The 19384-nt window shown below is 40.2% G+C and overlaps 1 protein-coding gene across 1 annotated transcript in view; it reads left to right on the top strand.

Annotated features, from left to right (window-relative positions):
* Positions 1-8126: 8126 nt before the first annotated feature.
* Positions 8127-19384, top strand: part of Mid1 (calcium-permeable channel component Mid1) — a 105686-nt gene continuing 94428 nt past the window's right edge. Inside the window, exons 1-2 of the mRNA XM_018549758.1 lie at positions 8127-8213; positions 8327-11506. Of these exons, the coding sequence (XP_018405260.1) occupies positions 8127-8213; positions 8327-11506 (3267 nt within the window). The remainder of the gene's footprint in view (positions 8214-8326; positions 11507-19384) is intronic.

The raw sequence follows: 19384 nt of genomic DNA, 5'->3' as shown, positions 1-19384 counted from the left end.
GACAAAAAAAAAATAAAAATGTTTGTGATAAGGCTCAATATGTATTAAACTAATATAAAGAGATAAGGGCAATGAGCCAATAATTTCGTTAAAATCTTTAAATTAATCTAATATATTGCTAATCTAATAATTAAAAAAAAAAATGTGTATATCGATTCTGCGCAGATACAATACAAAGTCAATTTATTATCAATAATTAATTAAACCAAGCGTGAATTATACGGAAAGATACGTTTATCGAGACATGCTTGTGATACAATTCGAGCGCGTAAATTCCAATAAATACCAGAATACAAAAACATAAGAGAAACTTAAAAAAGTCAAACGAAATATGAATTCAGTAGTGTCAAGCCATCAACATAACTATGAACACGAACTGAACTGAAGTAACGCGTTTAGTTATTAGACTCAGAGACATCTTTCAAAAAAAGATCTATTTCCGAAATTATTTTTATTAAAAAATAATCCAAACCTTTAAACGAAATAACACAGAAAAATCATCAGATACATACCTTCCTCTCTTAAACATCATCTCTCCCATTACTTTTCTAATTTCTCCTTCCCCAAACTCTGATAATACTCACAATCAGTAACAAGTATGTATAAAAAAATATATCTCTCTTGATGTGTGGATAGACAGAATTCGTAAGGTGCTATGTGCGCACGATGAAATGTTAATCTACTACCTATTTCTATCCCTTCGATCCGATTTTTATAAGTCTTAATAGATAGGTATATAAAATATCTCCACACAAATTTTGATGCGATTTATATCTAACAAAAATAAATGAAAAACAGTTTTATTGTGATAAGTATTTATTCTTACAATAATTTAATATTTTGTTTTCCTTTGGCTCTTATTATTTAGCCTTTTTCAAAGAAGTACAATAAATTGAAGGTACTTTGTATTTAATCATTCATAATCCAACTTGAGATTTAAAAATCAAACTTCAATTTTGAATTATTGTGTGCCAAATTTGAACGTACGAAACGTACGAAAAAAAAAGTGAAAAACATCCGGATTGTATTATTGTAAAATCATCTTCTTGAAAGACGAAAAAGTGTACTATATGTACACACACATAAATGCTTGCTGTATGCAAGCAATAATTACTTCTTTCAAGTATAGTATTTCAAAAGTGTACAGCATATCCGAAAAGTTATCGTAAGTTCACTCCAAGCATCAAATTAATTTAAAATGTGTTCTGAATCCTAGTAAGTTTAATTAAAATTATTAAATAAAACAAATTTAATTTATAAAGTCGCTTCTTCAATTTTATAATATTCTTTAAAAGAAAATAAATTCTTGTTTTGAATAAATAATAATGAGTTTTTCTAAAATTTGTAATAAGTATATTTCAAGATTATTATTAAGAAAATATGTTTATATTAAAAATGATTATTACTTGAAAAAAAAAATTAAGTAATCACTTTTCTGAGCAATAGAATAATATTTTTATGTGTGCAAAATTTTTTTATATTTTTTAGAGTCCAAAAATCCTTTAAAAAATACAATCAAATATGAGGGAGTAACCACTAGCTGAAATATAATCCTACAGATTATATGATTTCATTTGATTTCATACAATTTCCTTTAATGACAAATAATTTTCTTCACTATATGAAGTCGTTTGGTAAAATAAACGATTTTATCTAATATTACACAATTATTTCTCGTAGTTGCGTACATAGTTATCGGATTATATATCGGGACTTTATATGAATTTTATAATGATGATTCTGTTTGAGGATTCTGTCCCACGATTACATTAAATGATTACCCCCTCTACGATCAAACACCAGTGACCCGGTTGAATTAGGAAAGCAGTGAAAAAGACTTTGAACCACGGAGGATTTAAAACTGTAGATGACCGTGCAAGACACTCGCTTCGTAATGAACAACCAGTGCCTCGGCACATTTGCGAGTCGCTCAAATAGCAAGATTCAATCAGTCGACGTGAACGGATAATCCGATTTGATCCGCGTTGTTAATCCGAATTGATAGAGAACGATGTATCTCTTTCTGATACCTGACGCGGTATCATCATAATACTTATCGCGACACATTTTGCGGCGTTATAACACGGAATGGCCCGCTCGGCTCGAGTATTGGAACGGCAATGATTTTACAAACAGGGTGCGGCGTAACCTGCACGGCGCGAAGTACGTATTCGAAAACAAATATTGGTTACCGCATGCCAATCGTCCCGCCGCGCCGCCAATAATACGAACATAATAACGTGTGTTACAAAAATTATCGTGACAGAAATATGTCGAATATTTCTTACATTTTAATGAATAGATTATGTTATCGCATATTCTGCTCTTCAGGTTTTGTGGAGTGTTACCTGAAAGACGATAATTCCATTCGACTGAAAGCGTTTTTAAATGGAAATGTAACTTATATTACAATTCGACGACTATGCAATTTGATCGATACATGTATAGATGTGTAATAATAAATTTTACATGAAAATTATAATTCCTTCTTTAAATCAAACTTTAAATGATTGAGGATTTGATTTTGAAAAAAATTATTGAATTTTATTTTATAACTCTCTTACAAAAATTTAACATTAAAAGTAATTAATTACGTATTTTGTTAACATAATTACATATTTTGAGAATTAAAACTACTATTATTGTTCAGTGCTTTTAATAGATACACAAAATAAATAATAATCATTATCTTTTAGTTTTAAATTGAATTTCTATAAAGATATTTAAAAATAAAATTTATGCAGTTTTTGTTAAAAAATATATTTTTCTAAATTAATAATTTAATTATTATTATTGCTTTCCACAATAATATTTTATCTAAAAAAATAAATTGTGTAATTTTAATCAAACAAATCTTGTAATTTTAATAAAAAAACTTTTGCAACTTACTCTTCCTCTTTTCGTTTCTCTCGATTTATTAAAATCGCACGATTTCAATGCTCTCAAAATATAAAAAATTGGGAAAAAGTAATAATATTAAATAGTTTCTGTAAATTCTTTTTCGATCAAAACGAAGATAAACTTTGTTTCTCGAATATCCGTATCTTTGACATATCACGTCCATATCGAGTTTGAAAAAGATTAATTTCGAAAAAGCAAGTTTCTCTGCATATCTTTGTGTTACATATGGATCAATATACAATACAAAAAGGTTCGTCATGCAAAAATTATGATATCAGGGAATAGAAATAACATAAGAAGTAAATTTATATTTCTGTACAGAGCGCATTAAAAATCTATTCTTAAATAACAAGTTAGATATTTTTTATATAAGTAAAAATTGTGCTTTTGTGTCAAAAATATAGATCCAAATTTGATTTCAGAAGCAATTATTTTCAGTTTAATATATTATCGATAATGATTTAAATATCATACGAACATGTACAATTATCTCTTAAGAACCAATTATTAAATTGAGAAAATTATAAACTATATCAAAACAAATTTTATCTAAACATATTTCGGTCAATGATTATAATCGATTTTTAAGAATTATTTATTAAACTCCCGCCGCGTTTATACATATATCACACAAGTTTTGAAATTGATTTTAATTAAATGTTTCAAATCGTAAAACGTGCGGGACATAATATATTTCATGTAATGATAGTAGAAAAAAATCTGCATTTTTAAACATACATAAAAGTTTACATAAAGAAGGAATAAAAAATAATTAGCTAATACACATATTACATGTTTGTAAAAAAATTACGTCGATATATATTGGAAAGATACTTATCTCACACATCGTTTTACGCGTGAAGTAACAAAAAAGTTATAAGCCTGAAAAATTGTTAGAAGCTTACAAAGCGATTTATAAATAAAATTTCCATAATACTATTAATAGCAAAGAGAGTACTTCTGCTATTTTCAGAATATTTTCTTCTTCATTTTAATATTATTATTATAATACTTCTTTTCCACATAGTTATCTGTATTATAAAAAATATACAATATTATAAAAAGTGTATACATCTAAAATATCTGTATTATAAAAAACATATACAAATCATAAAAATGTACATCTAAATAATATACAGAAAATTAATTATTCTTAATCTACAGCTGCCTCACATTATCTTAAACTTTCTCAATCTTTCTCTTTCTTTTCTTTCCCTCTATACTTTTTCTCTATGATTCTATAACGGACAAGCATTGCGGATTTCTTTATGGACCGAATGAACATTAAGCTTAATATCGGCGATGTTCTTTCACCGATAAGCGTTATCGCTTATAGCTTCGCGAGAACCTGCTCTCTTCGAGCGTTTCCTGGAATAAGAGGATAGTCTCTACTGTTCGAGAGCTCCGCGAAGAATGGTGGTACATCCATCGCTTCTCGTAATCGGAAGTCGGGCCGAGACCAGACGAATGTGAAGTCAGCCCAGATCGTGCGCGGTCCGATCTCTCGTGGGCTCTCTCTCTCTCTCTCTCTTTCTTTCTCACCCTCTCGGGTTCGACTCGGCCTCTCGACCTCGACGCCGATCGAAGTCGAAGCGTATGTATATAACGCGCGCCGCGGCGCGCGGCCGTGGCCACCGCCGCCGCCACCATCGCCGATATATTCGGGTCGTTCGGATGGTCGCTCGAATCTCGGAACGAGCACAAATCCATACTGCGCCACGCGCGCAAGAGAGTCGAGGATCGTACTTGGGCCGGCTTTTCTCCTCTCTTTTTTTCGGCGAGCGCCCCGTCGGCACTGGGAGGACGCGGGGAACCGAGAGGAGAGCAGGCCGGTGGGGTGACAGCGACGAGAAGAAGAAGGATGAGAAGGAGAAGGGACGACGGGGAAGTTACGAAGAAGAAAACGGAGGCTGACGGAGAGCTCTCTGCGGGGATGAGACTTGGGGATCAGAGGAAACGAGGGGGTAGAAGAGTCGGAAAGCGACCGTGTGTGTAGCGCCGTATGCGCCGGGGGTAGGCAGTGGTTGAAGGAGGAAACAGAGGGGTGGCAGCAACATTGAGAGGAAAGGAGAGGAATGGTTAATGGTACGAGAGAAACAGAAAATCGTAGGAGGAGGAAAAGAGAAAGAGCAATGGGGATGAAGGAAGATGGGGAAGAGATGAGTGAGAAGGATCGCGACTGTGTGGACGGAGGGTTGACGAGGGTATGAGACGCAAAGGGGAAGGATCGCACGAGGGGATGAAAACGCTCGAAGCCGCTGTTTCCCGGACGGGGAGCGGCGCGAGAACGAAGATGGCGGCTTGCGCTCGATGACGCCCATCACGTTGTCGTCATTGACGTGGATACAAAATGTAGATGAGTGAGGGATAGAAAAATTTATATACATTGAATGTTGCATATCATGGAAACGAGAGGCGAGAAAATGTTTTTTTTTTTTTTTTTTTTGGCGAATGTACCTCGTTAACGTCGTCGGTGCCCTCATCGAGAGAAGGAAATCGCGTTGCCACGGGGCAAGAACAAGGACGCAGGTGGCGCGACTTCTACGAGGAGAAAGAATCCGCCCTACAAATCTCTTCCTGCGGGGACAAGGGTACATAGTAGGAAGAGAGAGAGAGAGAGAGAAAGAGAGGGAGGGAGGGAGAGGGAGAGAGAGAGATGGATGGAAATTCTCGATAGAAGGGGTCGGTGAGGTTTCGGAGGGAGAGAAAGGAGAATGAGCGCGCATCGCGAAAGGGAGATAGTCGAGGTAGGATAGACAGGCACGAAAGAGACGTGGATGGAGGACAGGAGGTAGAGTGGAATACGGGGGGGGGTTGGCGAAAGAAAGGGGAAGGGAGAGATAGGGGTAAATGACGAAGGGGTGCATGGTGCGCGCGCGCTGGGCAGCGCGACACGGAGGGACACGATCCCTCCGCGAGAGAGAGAGGGCGCTCTCCCCCGAAGTTTTGCGACGAGTCTCTCCAAGAGGGATCTTCGGGTACGTTCGTGTAGTACAGGAGCTAGCCGATAACGAGCTAGCGCGCAGTGCCTGGTGTCGGCGCGGATCGCGTTTCCACGGTGTTTCTTCTTTCCTCTTCTTCCTCGTAACGTCGTGTCGGCACGCGCGCGCGCTCGCGGCCGCGAGCGAGTAAGCGAACGAACGAGCGAGTAAAAGAGTGGTGTGTACACGTTGTGTGTGTGTGTGTCCTACTATTAGCCTGGTGCGCTCGCCCACTGTGCTCCTTGTCGTCCTTTCCTACGTCGCCGGATATCCGTTCCGACGTACGATCGCCGTCGCCGTCGCCGTCGTTACCGTCACCGCCGCCTCCGCCACCTCCGTCGCTTTCACCATTCTTTAGAGTCGAGATACAAGAATCGTAAGAGAAGAGCACACCTATTACCACCTCGGGGTAACATCCGGATACGTCGGATCCACCACGCAACCCGACGCACCCGACGCGGGTCTAACCCTCCCCCGTTCGGGGGAGCGCGAACAGAGTGGATTCGTCGTAACCCTTTCGAAGCTGTCGTACGTGTCGCGCGAACAACACCCCCTACCCTGTCTTTTCTCTCACCCTTATTCCCCCTCTCGCGAACACCCGCTCATGATCGACGTACCTGATATTCGCGATCGTATAGATGATGATCATTGGAAGCATTACCTTACAGGATAATAAATGATTAACGGAGAACAGGGGGCCGTGCGCGAGATATAGTAGCATTGGAAATCCTCCGAAAAGGAAAGAAAGGCAGGTAACGAATATACCAATTACCAATATCGATCAGTAATCCCATCAACGATCGCGCTGACGAGGAGGAACGTGCTTGCGCGTATATACGCAGGAACATCGCCTCTCCCTTCCCTGTGCATGCGCTAGATCGTCGCACGTGTGTGCGTATTGGTATTGCAAGCGCCTTAAAAGATACGAGAGACGACAGAGTAGTTTCCTAATTAGGTATATTCCAAGAAGAATCTATCGCGGGAAAATAAGATAAAGTCGCAACATCATGCAGAGCACCGTGTAAAATAGATCCCCGCAGTGTTCACCGAAAACGAGAAGAATTTTTCCCGTTACGCGACGAGTAAATGTCATTAATTTCAGTTATTGTCGTGGTTATCGTTATCATTGCCGGGTTGCGAAGAGGATCCGTCCGAACGGTACGTTATTCTTTGGTGGCGCGTGCCGCCGTCCATCGCCGAGATCCGAGAGTGGAATCGTCGGGCGCGAAGGAGCGCCACGACAAGGCTGCACACACGGGGGTGACAATGCGCCGATGCGACGACGGTGGTGCCAGCAGCAGCAGCAGCAGCAACAGCAGCAGCAGGGTCCCGAGCACCACCGCCAGCACGGAGCGGCCTCCAGCGCGTACCTCCAGCGTCGCGGCAATCCCCGCTATGACGATGATGTCTTAATCTTAACAATTTCCCCTTTGTACGTTCTTTCTTCGCCGCGACCGTGAGATACCCGCTGGTGTCTGCCCATCGTCGCCGCCGCGATATCCTGATCGTCGTCGTCTTTGTCGTCCTCCGTCGGAAACATAAGAGAGAAAGAGAAAGAGAGAGAGTAGAGAGAGAGAGAGAGAGAGAGAGAGAGAGAGAGAGAGAGAGAGAGAGAGAGAGAGAAAAAGGAAAGAGAAAGTGTGCATTCCGATTTTACGCGTGAATTTTCTGTACGAGTAGTTAATTTGGTCCCGTCCTCCGGGTATGATTGGCGAACGCGAAGGTGGCGGTGGCGATAGTGTGGTTCGAGTGGTGAAACGCCATAACCTTCGTTTTTTCTCCCTCTCTCATCCAGAAACCATCGCCGAAGAATAACTGTGGCGTCAATGTCGCTGTGTCGAATTTGAGTCATCGTGTGTTCATCTCCTGTCATCGTGGTCCCGATGCAATTCGAGTGAGTGCGTCTTCTTCGTATCTTTATTAGTGACGTTCGAGTCGAGTTGGTTAATCGGTTACCGACCTCAGTAACCTTAGGATACGTCCATGAGGTTTCGGATGCGGCGATTTCTGAACAGATTGCCGCTGTTATCTGCGTCATCGTCACCGCTGTTGTCGTCGCCGTCGTCGTCGTCGTCGTTGTCGTCGTCATCGTCGTCGTCGTGGTGGTGCGTATTGCCGTGCCACCACCGGCCGTGATTATCGGCGACGACAGGCAGCAACCGAGGGTGCAAGGAAAAAAAGGAGGAGGAGGAGGAAGAGAAAGAGAGGGAGGTGGAGGAGGGTATACGTAGCCGGGCGTTCAGGATGCAGCATGAACCTCGGTGCCCCGCACTGGGAGCTTGCGAGCCTCGGCAGGGGGACTACGACGACGACGAAGCGGGTGTTGTTCAGGTGCTTTCGTATCAGGTCCTCGATACACGCAACGTCGTCGCGCGCGTCGAGAGCTGCCGTCGCCGCCGGCGTCGTCGCGCTTACTCGGAAGTGGCGCACAACACTTGGCACAGCGGGGAGGACAGCAACAGCAGCAGCAGCAGCAGCAGCATCAGGGAGAGAAGGCATCGCCAGGTCGACAAGAGACACGAAGTGCAAGAGGTGCAGGTGGCGCGGAAAGAGGAAGAAACGAAAGCGGAAGTGGTGGATTACTACGAACGCGTTGCGTTGCCGTTGTTGCTGTCGCCGTCGAGAGAACTCCTCGCCGGTATTATTGTCGTCGCCGCAACCACCGCAGCAGCCGCGACTGTCGCAGTCGCTGCCGTCTCGGTCGGCCGTGGTACGTTGGTCCAGGGGAACTTCTAAGGGCCCCGCCAACCCGGGCTGCTCAGGCAGGCACCTGGGCGACTGGTCCGGGATACGCACGAGCGGGGCTGACATCATCGAACAGCGGGGATACCCCGGCGAATGGTCGCTCGCCGACAAAGCGACAGGGTGGACGACGACGTGGATTATCGTGGCGCGAATTTGTCCGTTACCGCGGGGACGACGGACGCGTACAAAAAAAGAAACGGAAGCAAAAGGAGAGCGTCCGGATCGAGAGCGGAGATACGTCGAGGCTCGATCACCCGTCCAGGAAGGTGTTGACGCGTATCGCTGCACGGTGGAGAGGGAGGGTGAAGAAAATCTGGCACAAGTTATCGAGTGGTGGAAGAATATCTCCGATATATCTCCGGAGTCGCCTGAACGATCACGTAGCGCATCGTTACTGGCGTCGTGTCTCAGCAGACGTACCGGAAATAACGGTAGCAGCTGCAGAATCAACGTCGTGGATCGCGTCACGAACGGCGCTCGGGGAGCACGAAGAGTCGAGTGTCGGAGAGCAGAGCGCGTGCCGAGAGGCGGGCCTCAGATTTGGTGGCAGCGATGCGGGGCCTCCTGCAGCAGCCCGGCTGCGATACGGATCATCTACGCCACGAGTCTACCGCGAGTCATCTCTCTTGTCATCAGTCGACGACGTGCGGGATATCGAGGAAAAGGAGGCAGCGGCAGCGAAAAGATCAATCGATTCTGGTGGAGGAAGGCGAAGCACGTCGCATCGTACAGCTACGAACGTGTACGTCAAGGAACGTCAACGAGGAGGAGCGCGACGACGACGACGGCAGGACGTCGGGGACGTTAGCGTCCCCGATTATCCCGTCGCGCCCATGCTGCTCGACCCGTTCGGACTCACGGGACCACCTACGTCGAAACAATGGAAAAGAGAGGAGAAGAGGGAGCAGAAAAAGGAGAAGGAGCAGCAGCTCTGGTTATCGTCGTCGTCGTCGTCGTCGATCTCGTTCGTGGAATGTGTACGATCCCGCCGCGTCGCCTATCGTTCGTATGCGTCGTCCAGATCGTTCTCCAGGTCGATTCGCGATCGCGTCGTCGACGACGTCGGCATATCCGCCGCGCAACACCATCACGAAGCCCGACACTTCCAAACTAGGCACGGACCCGATGAGAAAGCCGGAACTGCCACTGCCTTTCGCATCTCTCGCGATTCCGCTTCGCGCGGCGTGGTGCGCGCGCGCACATGTGATTGTCACGAGGATTACGAGGATGATAACAAGGACGATGCGTTGCGCGCGCGGACGCGCATACTTGGCGCTGATGATTGTCCGTCGCCACGACGACGACGGGCCCCGCGAAGAGCAAGAAGAAGGTCAAGAAGAAGACGAGGGAGCGGAGCGATCTCCGAGGAAGAGCCCGATGTGGCTACCTCGGCCGTTTCTTTCGTCGACGTGCATGCTTACACTGCCTATAGCGATGACAGAGACGACGATGACGATGGGGAAAACGACGGTGACGACGACGATGACAACGAGGGACAAGTACATTGCAAGCGACAGAGAATCCACAGTGGGTCTAAGGAGATCCACGACGAATACGAGGAAGGCGGAAACAATAACAGCGCGCATTTTAGTGTCTCGGATAATTGGTGCGATAAACATGAAAACGCGAGCGATAATGTGTCTTGCGAGAACTACATCCACACCGAGGGGAATACGAGTAGTACATCAAAGAGTGATCAGTGGGCATCGCAATCCTCTTCGTTTGATTGGAAGAAGGATCGCGAACGTGTCGATGGCTACGGTCGCGAATACTTGATAGTGGACGAGGTGTTCGACGAACAAGGCCGAAGAAAGGGAGAATGGTGTAGTGAGAGGAGATGTAGTGATAACACTGCCTGGTTCCAAAAGCCAATTACTAGGAGAAAAAGAAGAGGCGAAGGAGAAGAAGGAGGAGGAGGAGGAGGAGGAGGAAGAGAAGGAAGAGGAACAGGAAACAAGCCGCGTATACGCAGAAGCTACTACAGACTTCTGCTGTTCATGTTATATCTTCTGGCGTGGCCCTTATTGTGCTCGAGCAGTCCCTCAGGTCACCTCGCCTCGACTTTCGCGCAAAACTCGACCCTCGCGCACATCAAGAATCCCGCACAACGGGGTAACACTACGCCGCCGGACATGTCGTTGTTGTCGTCGTCGACGGTCATCGAGCACCAATACAAGCATTCGCAACAATATGTTCAGGGTAGCGATTACAATACCGATAGCGAGCGTCATCGTCATCATCAGCAACAGCAGCAGCAACAACAGTCGGATCAAGAGAAGCCCGAGCAGTGGCACCCCTACAACGAATATACTTGGGAGGTGAACCAAATGAATCCCTGGCTGTCGGCCTGCGATCTGGCGGGACCAGCGCCGACCGATCTTCAGGGTAGCTGCGGAACACCTCCACCGGAGGTGCCCAAGTACTGCCCGAAGCTGTGCAAAAACGCTTCCGAGATAATGAAGACTTATAATATGAAGATAAATAGGGGGGTCGAGGACGGAGGCGAGAGCGGCAATCGACATGGTGATAAATATAGCACCGACGAAAAGAAGGAGGAGAAGGAACAGTGCCTTTTATATCTCGAGGAATCGCACAAGAAGATCATCTGTCAAACGAAGAAGAATAATCCAAGTGATCTGCTGCTTCGGCTGCGTCTACGACACTGCTGCGAGCACGCGGTGTTCAACGCCCTGGCGCCGGGCAAGGGCGGTCCGCTCGAGGACGTGCTAAACGGCGGCAAGAAGTGCGATGATGCCTTGGACAAGCTGTTGCTCGTTGATGCCTTGGCCGCGAGGCTGCATTGCGAGTTCGAGGAGGTACTGGCGCGCTACGATTGCGGCCAGTCGTACTCCGTCATCCACAACTGCACCCATTGCAAGGTAAGAGATCAATTTCTACGTATTAACGATGTGTGTGTGTGTGTGTGTGTGTGTGTGTGTGTGTGTGTGTGTGTGTGTGTGTGTGTGTGTGTGTGTGTGTGAGAGAGAGAGAGAGAGAGAGAGAATCAGAATCGTTATTTACCTGACGCTTTGAAATATTCTCTAAACGCACATACATTTCTACATAAAAGAGCGAACAGTGAAATTGAGTGATCGTAGACATAAATATAATAAACAATAATAAAAATAAGAGGGAGAGGGAGAAAGCTCTGAAATTTCACGTGAAACGTTTTGCCAATTTAAATTGGTATTGACAGCTACGTATTAAAATGAAACACACGATATATTACAGAATTTAAATGTTCGACAGTTTTAGGATCCTTGCACAAATTCAAATAGAAGATATTCTCTGTATTTTCATATTTCATAAACATTAACTTTGTAAATTTTAAAATTTGTGAATATATTGAATATATTATTTATACATAAATTTATTGTTAATTATTACGCATAATAATATTTTTAAAGAAAATTATTGCGTTTTATGGAAAGTCGTAAACTTGTCGTAAATAATTCGCAACGTGTTTCACGCTTGAAAGCTTAAAGTTCAAGTCTGTTTTGTTTTGTAAAAAGTTGATAGAAGAGATATGGTGTATTTTGGACAGAAAGAAATCGAGGTATTAATTATTTTTATTGGCAATTTCATGAATTTGTAATAATCGTCTTTATTTTCGTTATGCGTATAATTGTAAAGTATTCAATATTCCACTATAATCTATATGAACAATATTTTGAATATCTGTATTTGTAATCATTATTATAAATATATAAGGCGCATATTTTAAACGCAAGAAATGAAAGAAATGCGTCTAATATTTGTGACTATAATAATATTGTATCAGAAGTTTTATTTTTACAGTTATTATTACTATAATGTTAGTAATAATAAGTATATTGTACAATTTTTATATACCGAGAAAACATAATATAATTATAATTTATAGTCATTTTTGATATCAATTATATATTCTGTTTGTATATAAAATTACATAAATATTTACATAACAAAAATTAATTGAAAATACACCGACAAATAAGCAAAAAGGCGGATCTCTCTAATAATATTTTTCTATAAATTTTTCCAGTTCTGCGCACCTATTATTATTTATTTGTCAGTCTTAAAACAGTACTAGACTGAAACCTGAGTACATAATAAATTAAATTGACAGGTAATTTGATATCACAGATGTTAATAAAGTATCTTTAAAACATCTATATATAATTTATTGCGAAAAATATTATCCAAATTCTTCAAATATTAACTGACGCTGGGATGTTTTCGCAATAAATTCTTTACAATGTTTTAAATTGTTTGTCGATTTAATTTGTGATATAAATATAATTGCTAACATTACAGCAATTATATAAAAATTATAATAATTATAAAAATACACAATATTAAATTTTAAAGACCGTCAATGTAATAACATGACTAATATGAACGCCTATAACAATCTAGCTGGATAAATATATAAAAATAGAGCTCCTAATCATTATTGTTTTACCGTACAATTAGTCACAAATACTAAACACTTTTGCGCCAGTTATATTCGTACGTGTTTCGCCAAAATTCACAATATTTCGATATCATTGGTGCTATTTTCGTAATACACCTTTTGTACGCAGTTACTTGAACAATTAAGCGATTAGGACGCGTCAATCCGTTCATTGATTATAGAACGCAAAGGAGTTTCGTGCGACTCGCAACATTCGGCGTGAACGAAATTATTGGAAATTCTCGCGGTGTTTCCGGGAGTTCATATCACGCTCGTGTCTAATGTAGGGCATAGTAAATTTACTCGCAGCATTTCTCCATGAGATCTCTTTGCCGAGAGAAAGAGAGAGATAGTAGACAGCTTTGCGGCGCTTTACGCCATTCACCGTTCAAGCGAACGCGTAAATTATGCGAGGCATTACGTATCATAATTTGATATAAGGCATTCAGTTGAGATTAGAAATCCCGCGGAGAGAGATTCCTCAGGCTCTCAGCTCGTCTCTCCGAGAGATTTCCTCACCACGAACGTCTCTGATAAACGTGCTAGATCTTCCCCGTGTACGTCTCTTTAGACATATAAATCTGGAAATGCGCGAAGTCACAAGCAGTCATGCGGTTAACTTGAACAGTTACGACCGTGACATAAACACTTACAACTGCTATATTTGGAGGGCCCATATTCTCAAGCACGCGCGGATTTAAGAGCGTCCGAAGGAGAAGAGATCCACGAGATTTTCTTTACCCTTAGATTTATATATAGGTATATACATATAGTGGCTATAAATGTCATTCCGTATCACCCAATTGTAGCGAGACGAATTATTCGAGTCTGTCGATAGACGTCCCGATATCTACGACAGGACTAATTTCCAGATGGAGAATGGTAAATCGTGGGCGGTTTGCCTTAGAGAGCGGAGCACTTTGTCGTTGCCGTTGTCGTCGTCGTCGTCGTCGTCGTCGTCGTCGTCGTCGTCCTCCTCCTCCTCGTGGTTCTCCGTCGTCGAATGAGTTAACGAACAGGTGTTTCTCTCTCATTTGGCCGATAACGCCAGCGCATAAATTGCTCGTTTAGTAACTTGTGGTCCGGTTCATTCAACAAACGTCGAAGCTATTTCCAATCGTATGTCCGTCTTTCTCCGATTCTCGCGTTGTTTCCGTTATCATTGTCTATAAGAGAGCGGCAGAGTTCGCACGACAATTCTACAATGAGCGGCAATAATACGAGAGTGTATTATGCGCCCACGGATCGGTTTACACGAGAATCATACTGCTCGGCCCGTATAGTTGCATCAGAAGAACCGCTGAGAGTCTAAAAAGAGAGTACAACTTTTTTAACGTTCAAGGATCGTTTTATTTCTACATTTTCTTATGTATCCTTTTTCGTAGAATTCAAAAATTATCATTATAATGATGTTACACTTAAGAAAAAAATTGATACTTGAAATAAAGAATAAAATCTTTATTCACACGTTACAACATTAAAATTGTTACGAATCCTTATTCTTCAATTATTTAAAAATTAATTTAGAATTGGATCAACAAAATGATTGAAGTATAACTAACAGCGATTTTGACAGTAATTTTTCCTTCAGTGTAGCATTATTATTATAATAATTTTTTATTTTTATAAAAAAAAATACGTAAGACAATGTAACAATAAAACGGTCTCCGAATGGTCATGAAAAAGTGAAAGTTGTACTCTCTTTTAGTTAGATGCAGATCTGAAAATAATTTTGTTAATCTATCAAAATAATTAACTAGTAATGCTACAAGTTTTGGTTTTTCAGCAATCAATTTGAGCATCCTACATAATTATTTTAACCCGGCAAAATTATTTTCAGATCTGTATCTGCATAAGTTAAATTTTTAAACATTCCAACAAAATCGTTCTTTCTGCGTGTTAAATAGATTAACTAACTTTCAAATTTATAAAAGTATTAACTTCGAAAAAAATTCTGAATATATGCCACACCAAAAAGGTGTTTAATTTCATTATTGTTACTGGCCGAATAATAAGTTGAGAGCCATTCAAGGAAACCATTTCATTTGGCGTTCTTTCGCGAACATCATTTCTTGTTATTTATCAAATATATGTTAAACAAGAATGAAATAATGTTCGCGAACGTTGCGAATGCCAAGTGGAACGCAGTCTAAGAGGAAAAAGCTGCTTTAGTTTGCAAGCTCCAGGATTCACGATCAGCATCATCCTTCTAGTCGTTAATTTCGTACTAGACTCAAATCAATATTTTTTATCGTGCGCGATCGCCATAAGAAACGGCCCAATTACACATTTATTGATTCGCATTCGGTATCTCTCGATTGCATTGATTAACTTAATTCGCCCTACCGCCAGTGATACAATAAGGATACAATCGGTACAATTAGATAAAAACGCGTCCGACACGTTCATATAAGAAATAGTAACGGATACCGCCGATAATTGTACATTGGAAAAATTAATTACGTTGTTTTACCCCGTTGATTTTCGCAGTTATTCGTGTATTATACAATTTATCTCGCTCCAATTTTATATCTCTTTACCTCGCTCGATATCATTTCGTTAGGTACTACGAAAAATATATCTAAAGCGTTCGGTTGTGGTAAATACGATCCTCGTTCGTTTAATTTAGTTCGTTTGTTACGTGAGATCGAGACGCGGATTGATTTCGTCGGTTTCGAGATGAGACCGCATCGCTATTGGCAAACTGCATAGCGACGTGTGTAGAATGCGTCCGCAGAACGTGAACGAGCTGTCTCACAATCAGCGCTAATGAGCGTTTCCAACAGAAAAGTGGTGCTCTTAAAAGTGGATTTAATTTATCGTTGGAGCTTCTCCTCTTCTCTTATCCCGTTTTCCCTTCTCCCAAGAGCAAGATCTTATTTCCTACGAGCGACGTTCCGAGTAAATTTGTCCAAATTTACCTACTGACATCTCTGCAAAACACAGCCCAACTAACGAGGAGAATCTCATCTCGGATGATTGTTTTATTCTTGACGTGAATAGAACATCTGTTACGACTGCGCGGGAATTATATTTTATCATGCAAGCGTTGCCGTAAAATTAATATAGAAATTGATATAGAAAATGATGGATACAAACATTCTGTATGAAAATGCACATCAGTTTGTTTCTGGATAATGCTATGCATTATCCTTTAGCGCATGTATTAAATAATCCTCTATTATTATCCATATTTTATATAATATTATTAAATTTAATTATTATTTATCTTATTGTCAATCAAAGTTGTCTATAGAACTCACACATAAATAAATAAAAACTTTACTTTTAATTTCTAAAACCTAAGTAGGAAAAACTTTATTATATATAATATAATATATATATCCATATTTTATATAATATATATATGTTGATAATATTTTTTATGTAACAACTTCGGCTATTTTATACAGAATATGTAATCAATATTGATAATATTTTCTATGCAACAATTTCGACTACAAATACACTGAGGAAAATGGTCTGGTTGGATTAAATAGTAATTCTGATAAAAAATTAACGAATCAAAAAATTCTAGTTAAGATAACTAAAGAAATCTGATTGATATAATTATTCTGATAAAAATAAAAATTCTAGTAGATTATACCAAAAATTGTACCAAAATTAAATTTAATGAGTAAATTCTGATTCATCCATTTTTAATCATATTGGCGATATATTGTTGGATTATTATTGAAGACGACCAAAAAGAGTGGAGTTGAAACGTCTTAAATTTTATATTCAATAAATAATGTGTATACATTTTTTTTACACATGAATTTATTGTTGGCTCTAACTGGTACTTTTTCTTCTATGATTTATATTCTTTAAAGCCTTTTTCGTTTTTTGTCACTATTTTAACAGCACGTTTCTAGGAATTAAAGTGAAAAATTCTAAATCCTGATACAAAATAAAATTTCGATTATTAATGTTACATTCCCGAAAATGTTAACAATTATGTTTAAAAATAACGATTTTCGTGTTATAAATAATTAAAGATAATTTTGCATAAACTTTGTATAGTTAAACCCGTAATTATTTCTATTTCTATAATATTACATGAATTCGTAATTACATAAATTTTTCCTGCTTAGGTTTTAGAAATTAAAAGTGATTTTTTATTTATTTATGTGTGAGCAACTTTGATTGACAATAAGATAAACAATAATTAAATTTAAAAATATTTCATAAAATACATACATATATAAATGATTTTTTGTGGTAAGTACTTTTAGAAACGTATTTTTTAATTTAAAAACTATTTTATATATAGAAACTATAGTCTTAAAATATTTCTTAAAAAATATTTCTTAAATATATTTTGTCACGGAAAGGAATCTGCGAAGGTTAATTTATTTATTCGAAATAATAATAAAAAGTTACATTTTCTTTTTCCTTCTTTTTAATATTTTATATATTTTAAGAGAAAGAAAATGGAAGAAATAAAATCGCGAAGACTGAAATAAATATTTAGCAGTCTTAATTTCCTTCATTAAAAAAATCTTGGTTTAGTATTTAGAGTATAATTATTTCCAGAATACATGATTAAATATACAATTATTTGACACTCTGTGCATTTACATATATTATTTTAAAAATCACACTTAAAAAAAAATTAATTTGACGTATATAAAGCATAGATATTAGTTAATTATTTTTTCGCTTCTCCTAAAATCAAACTTTAATAGTAAACTCTAAATGCATTAAATACATATATCGAAAATAATTATGTAACATGTATATGTATATGTACAAAATTGTTTACTTAACCACCTTCTTTCTAAGCGTTTCTCTAAATGCAGCACACAATTATATATTTCCAAGTAATTTCAAAGAGATTATAGTCGCGTCTTGTATCTTTCACTTCACAAATTTATTGACTCAGAAATAAATTAATTAACGCCCTCGATCTTGAGCAAGATTTTGAAAGTATCGAAAGTACTTACCTGAAATCCGACGAAAGATTGCTTGGGTTGCTCCAAGTTGGTGTCTGTTGTCTCCATAGTTACGCTGACGAGTCCATAAAAATGGAGCAAACGACAGTGCATCTTATACGATAGTCCATCGGAATCTAAGACGAAAAATATTCGGTGTTACGTTATTTTCATAGCGCGTGCGAATAATGGAGGAGAGGGGGAGGCGCGCCGCGCCAACTATTCGTACTTGTTCACGGAAAAGGTCACCGCGCTATCATTCTTGTCCCGACACTCGAATTAACGAGTATAGCAAATCGCCGTGTACGTAGTATTATCACGCGAATATCAAAGAGGTGCATTGTTTTCTGCTGACGTTTTATTACTTGCCTACGTGACCAACAGTGAGTGATTCCCGCCATTTACGCGAACGCATCGAAATTCTGGTTTGTTCGTGTCGCATGCATCTACATGCTCCAATGTGCTCCAATCATAGTTCCCACTTATTCAAACGCGCTCGTTGGATTGATAGGAACTATGGTAAGAGCATGTTGGAACATATTGGAGCACGCTACGCGAACTAACCTTTCGTATAGGTATTCATTAATCCCGAAATATATGTGTATACGGTACGTGTAGTAAATTTATGAGGTGTGCTTCCTCATGATAGTCAGAATTTCCAAACCAATCAGAGGTTGCGTTCCATTGCATGCATAATGCGCCTTTTCAATTTACAAAATTTATTTATCGTCTCAGACATAAATTAATTAATGCGCTCAATCTCGAACAAGATTTTGAAAGTATCGGTATATAGCATTTACCTGAAATCCGATGAGAGATTGCTCGAGTTGCTCCAAATTGGCGTCCGTTGTCTCCAACGACGTTGACGGGTCCATCAAGACGGAGCGAACAATAGTGCACAGGGTTTTACGACAACAATCCATCGAAATCTAACAATAAGGCGAAAAATGTTTAGCGTAATGTTATTTTCATCCTATACTGTGCGGCGAAACGGTTGGCAATTTTAGAGAATGAAGTTGTTTATATCGCGTACCAACGCGTCATGCCAACCGCCCGTGATGTCCGTGCCTGTTTACGAAAAGGGTCACCGCGTTTCATTCCTGTCCCGATACTCGAACTGACGGGTAGAGATTCGTCGTGTGCCATTATACGTTATCATCACGCGAAATGTGACACGGTAAGTATTACGCGAATATCAGAGAGATGCAATGGCTGCGTTCTTTAATATGATTGGTCTTGCCCTTACTTTCTTATTAGACCTAAATGTATAAGCCAATCATATTAAAGAATTTTATAACAGTTGCAAAAGCTGCTTTCTCTGCTGAACGCAGCCATTGTTTTCAAGTAACCGTTTTATTGCTTGCCTCTGTGACTAACAGTGAGTGATT

Source organism: Cyphomyrmex costatus, unplaced genomic scaffold, assembly GCF_001594065.2.
Source record: "Cyphomyrmex costatus isolate MS0001 unplaced genomic scaffold, Ccosl1.0 scaffold882, whole genome shotgun sequence".
Taxonomy (NCBI): Eukaryota; Metazoa; Arthropoda; class Insecta; order Hymenoptera; family Formicidae; genus Cyphomyrmex; species Cyphomyrmex costatus.
Note: the sequence above shows the minus strand (reverse complement) of the source record. Positions and strands in the feature narration are given on the sequence as shown.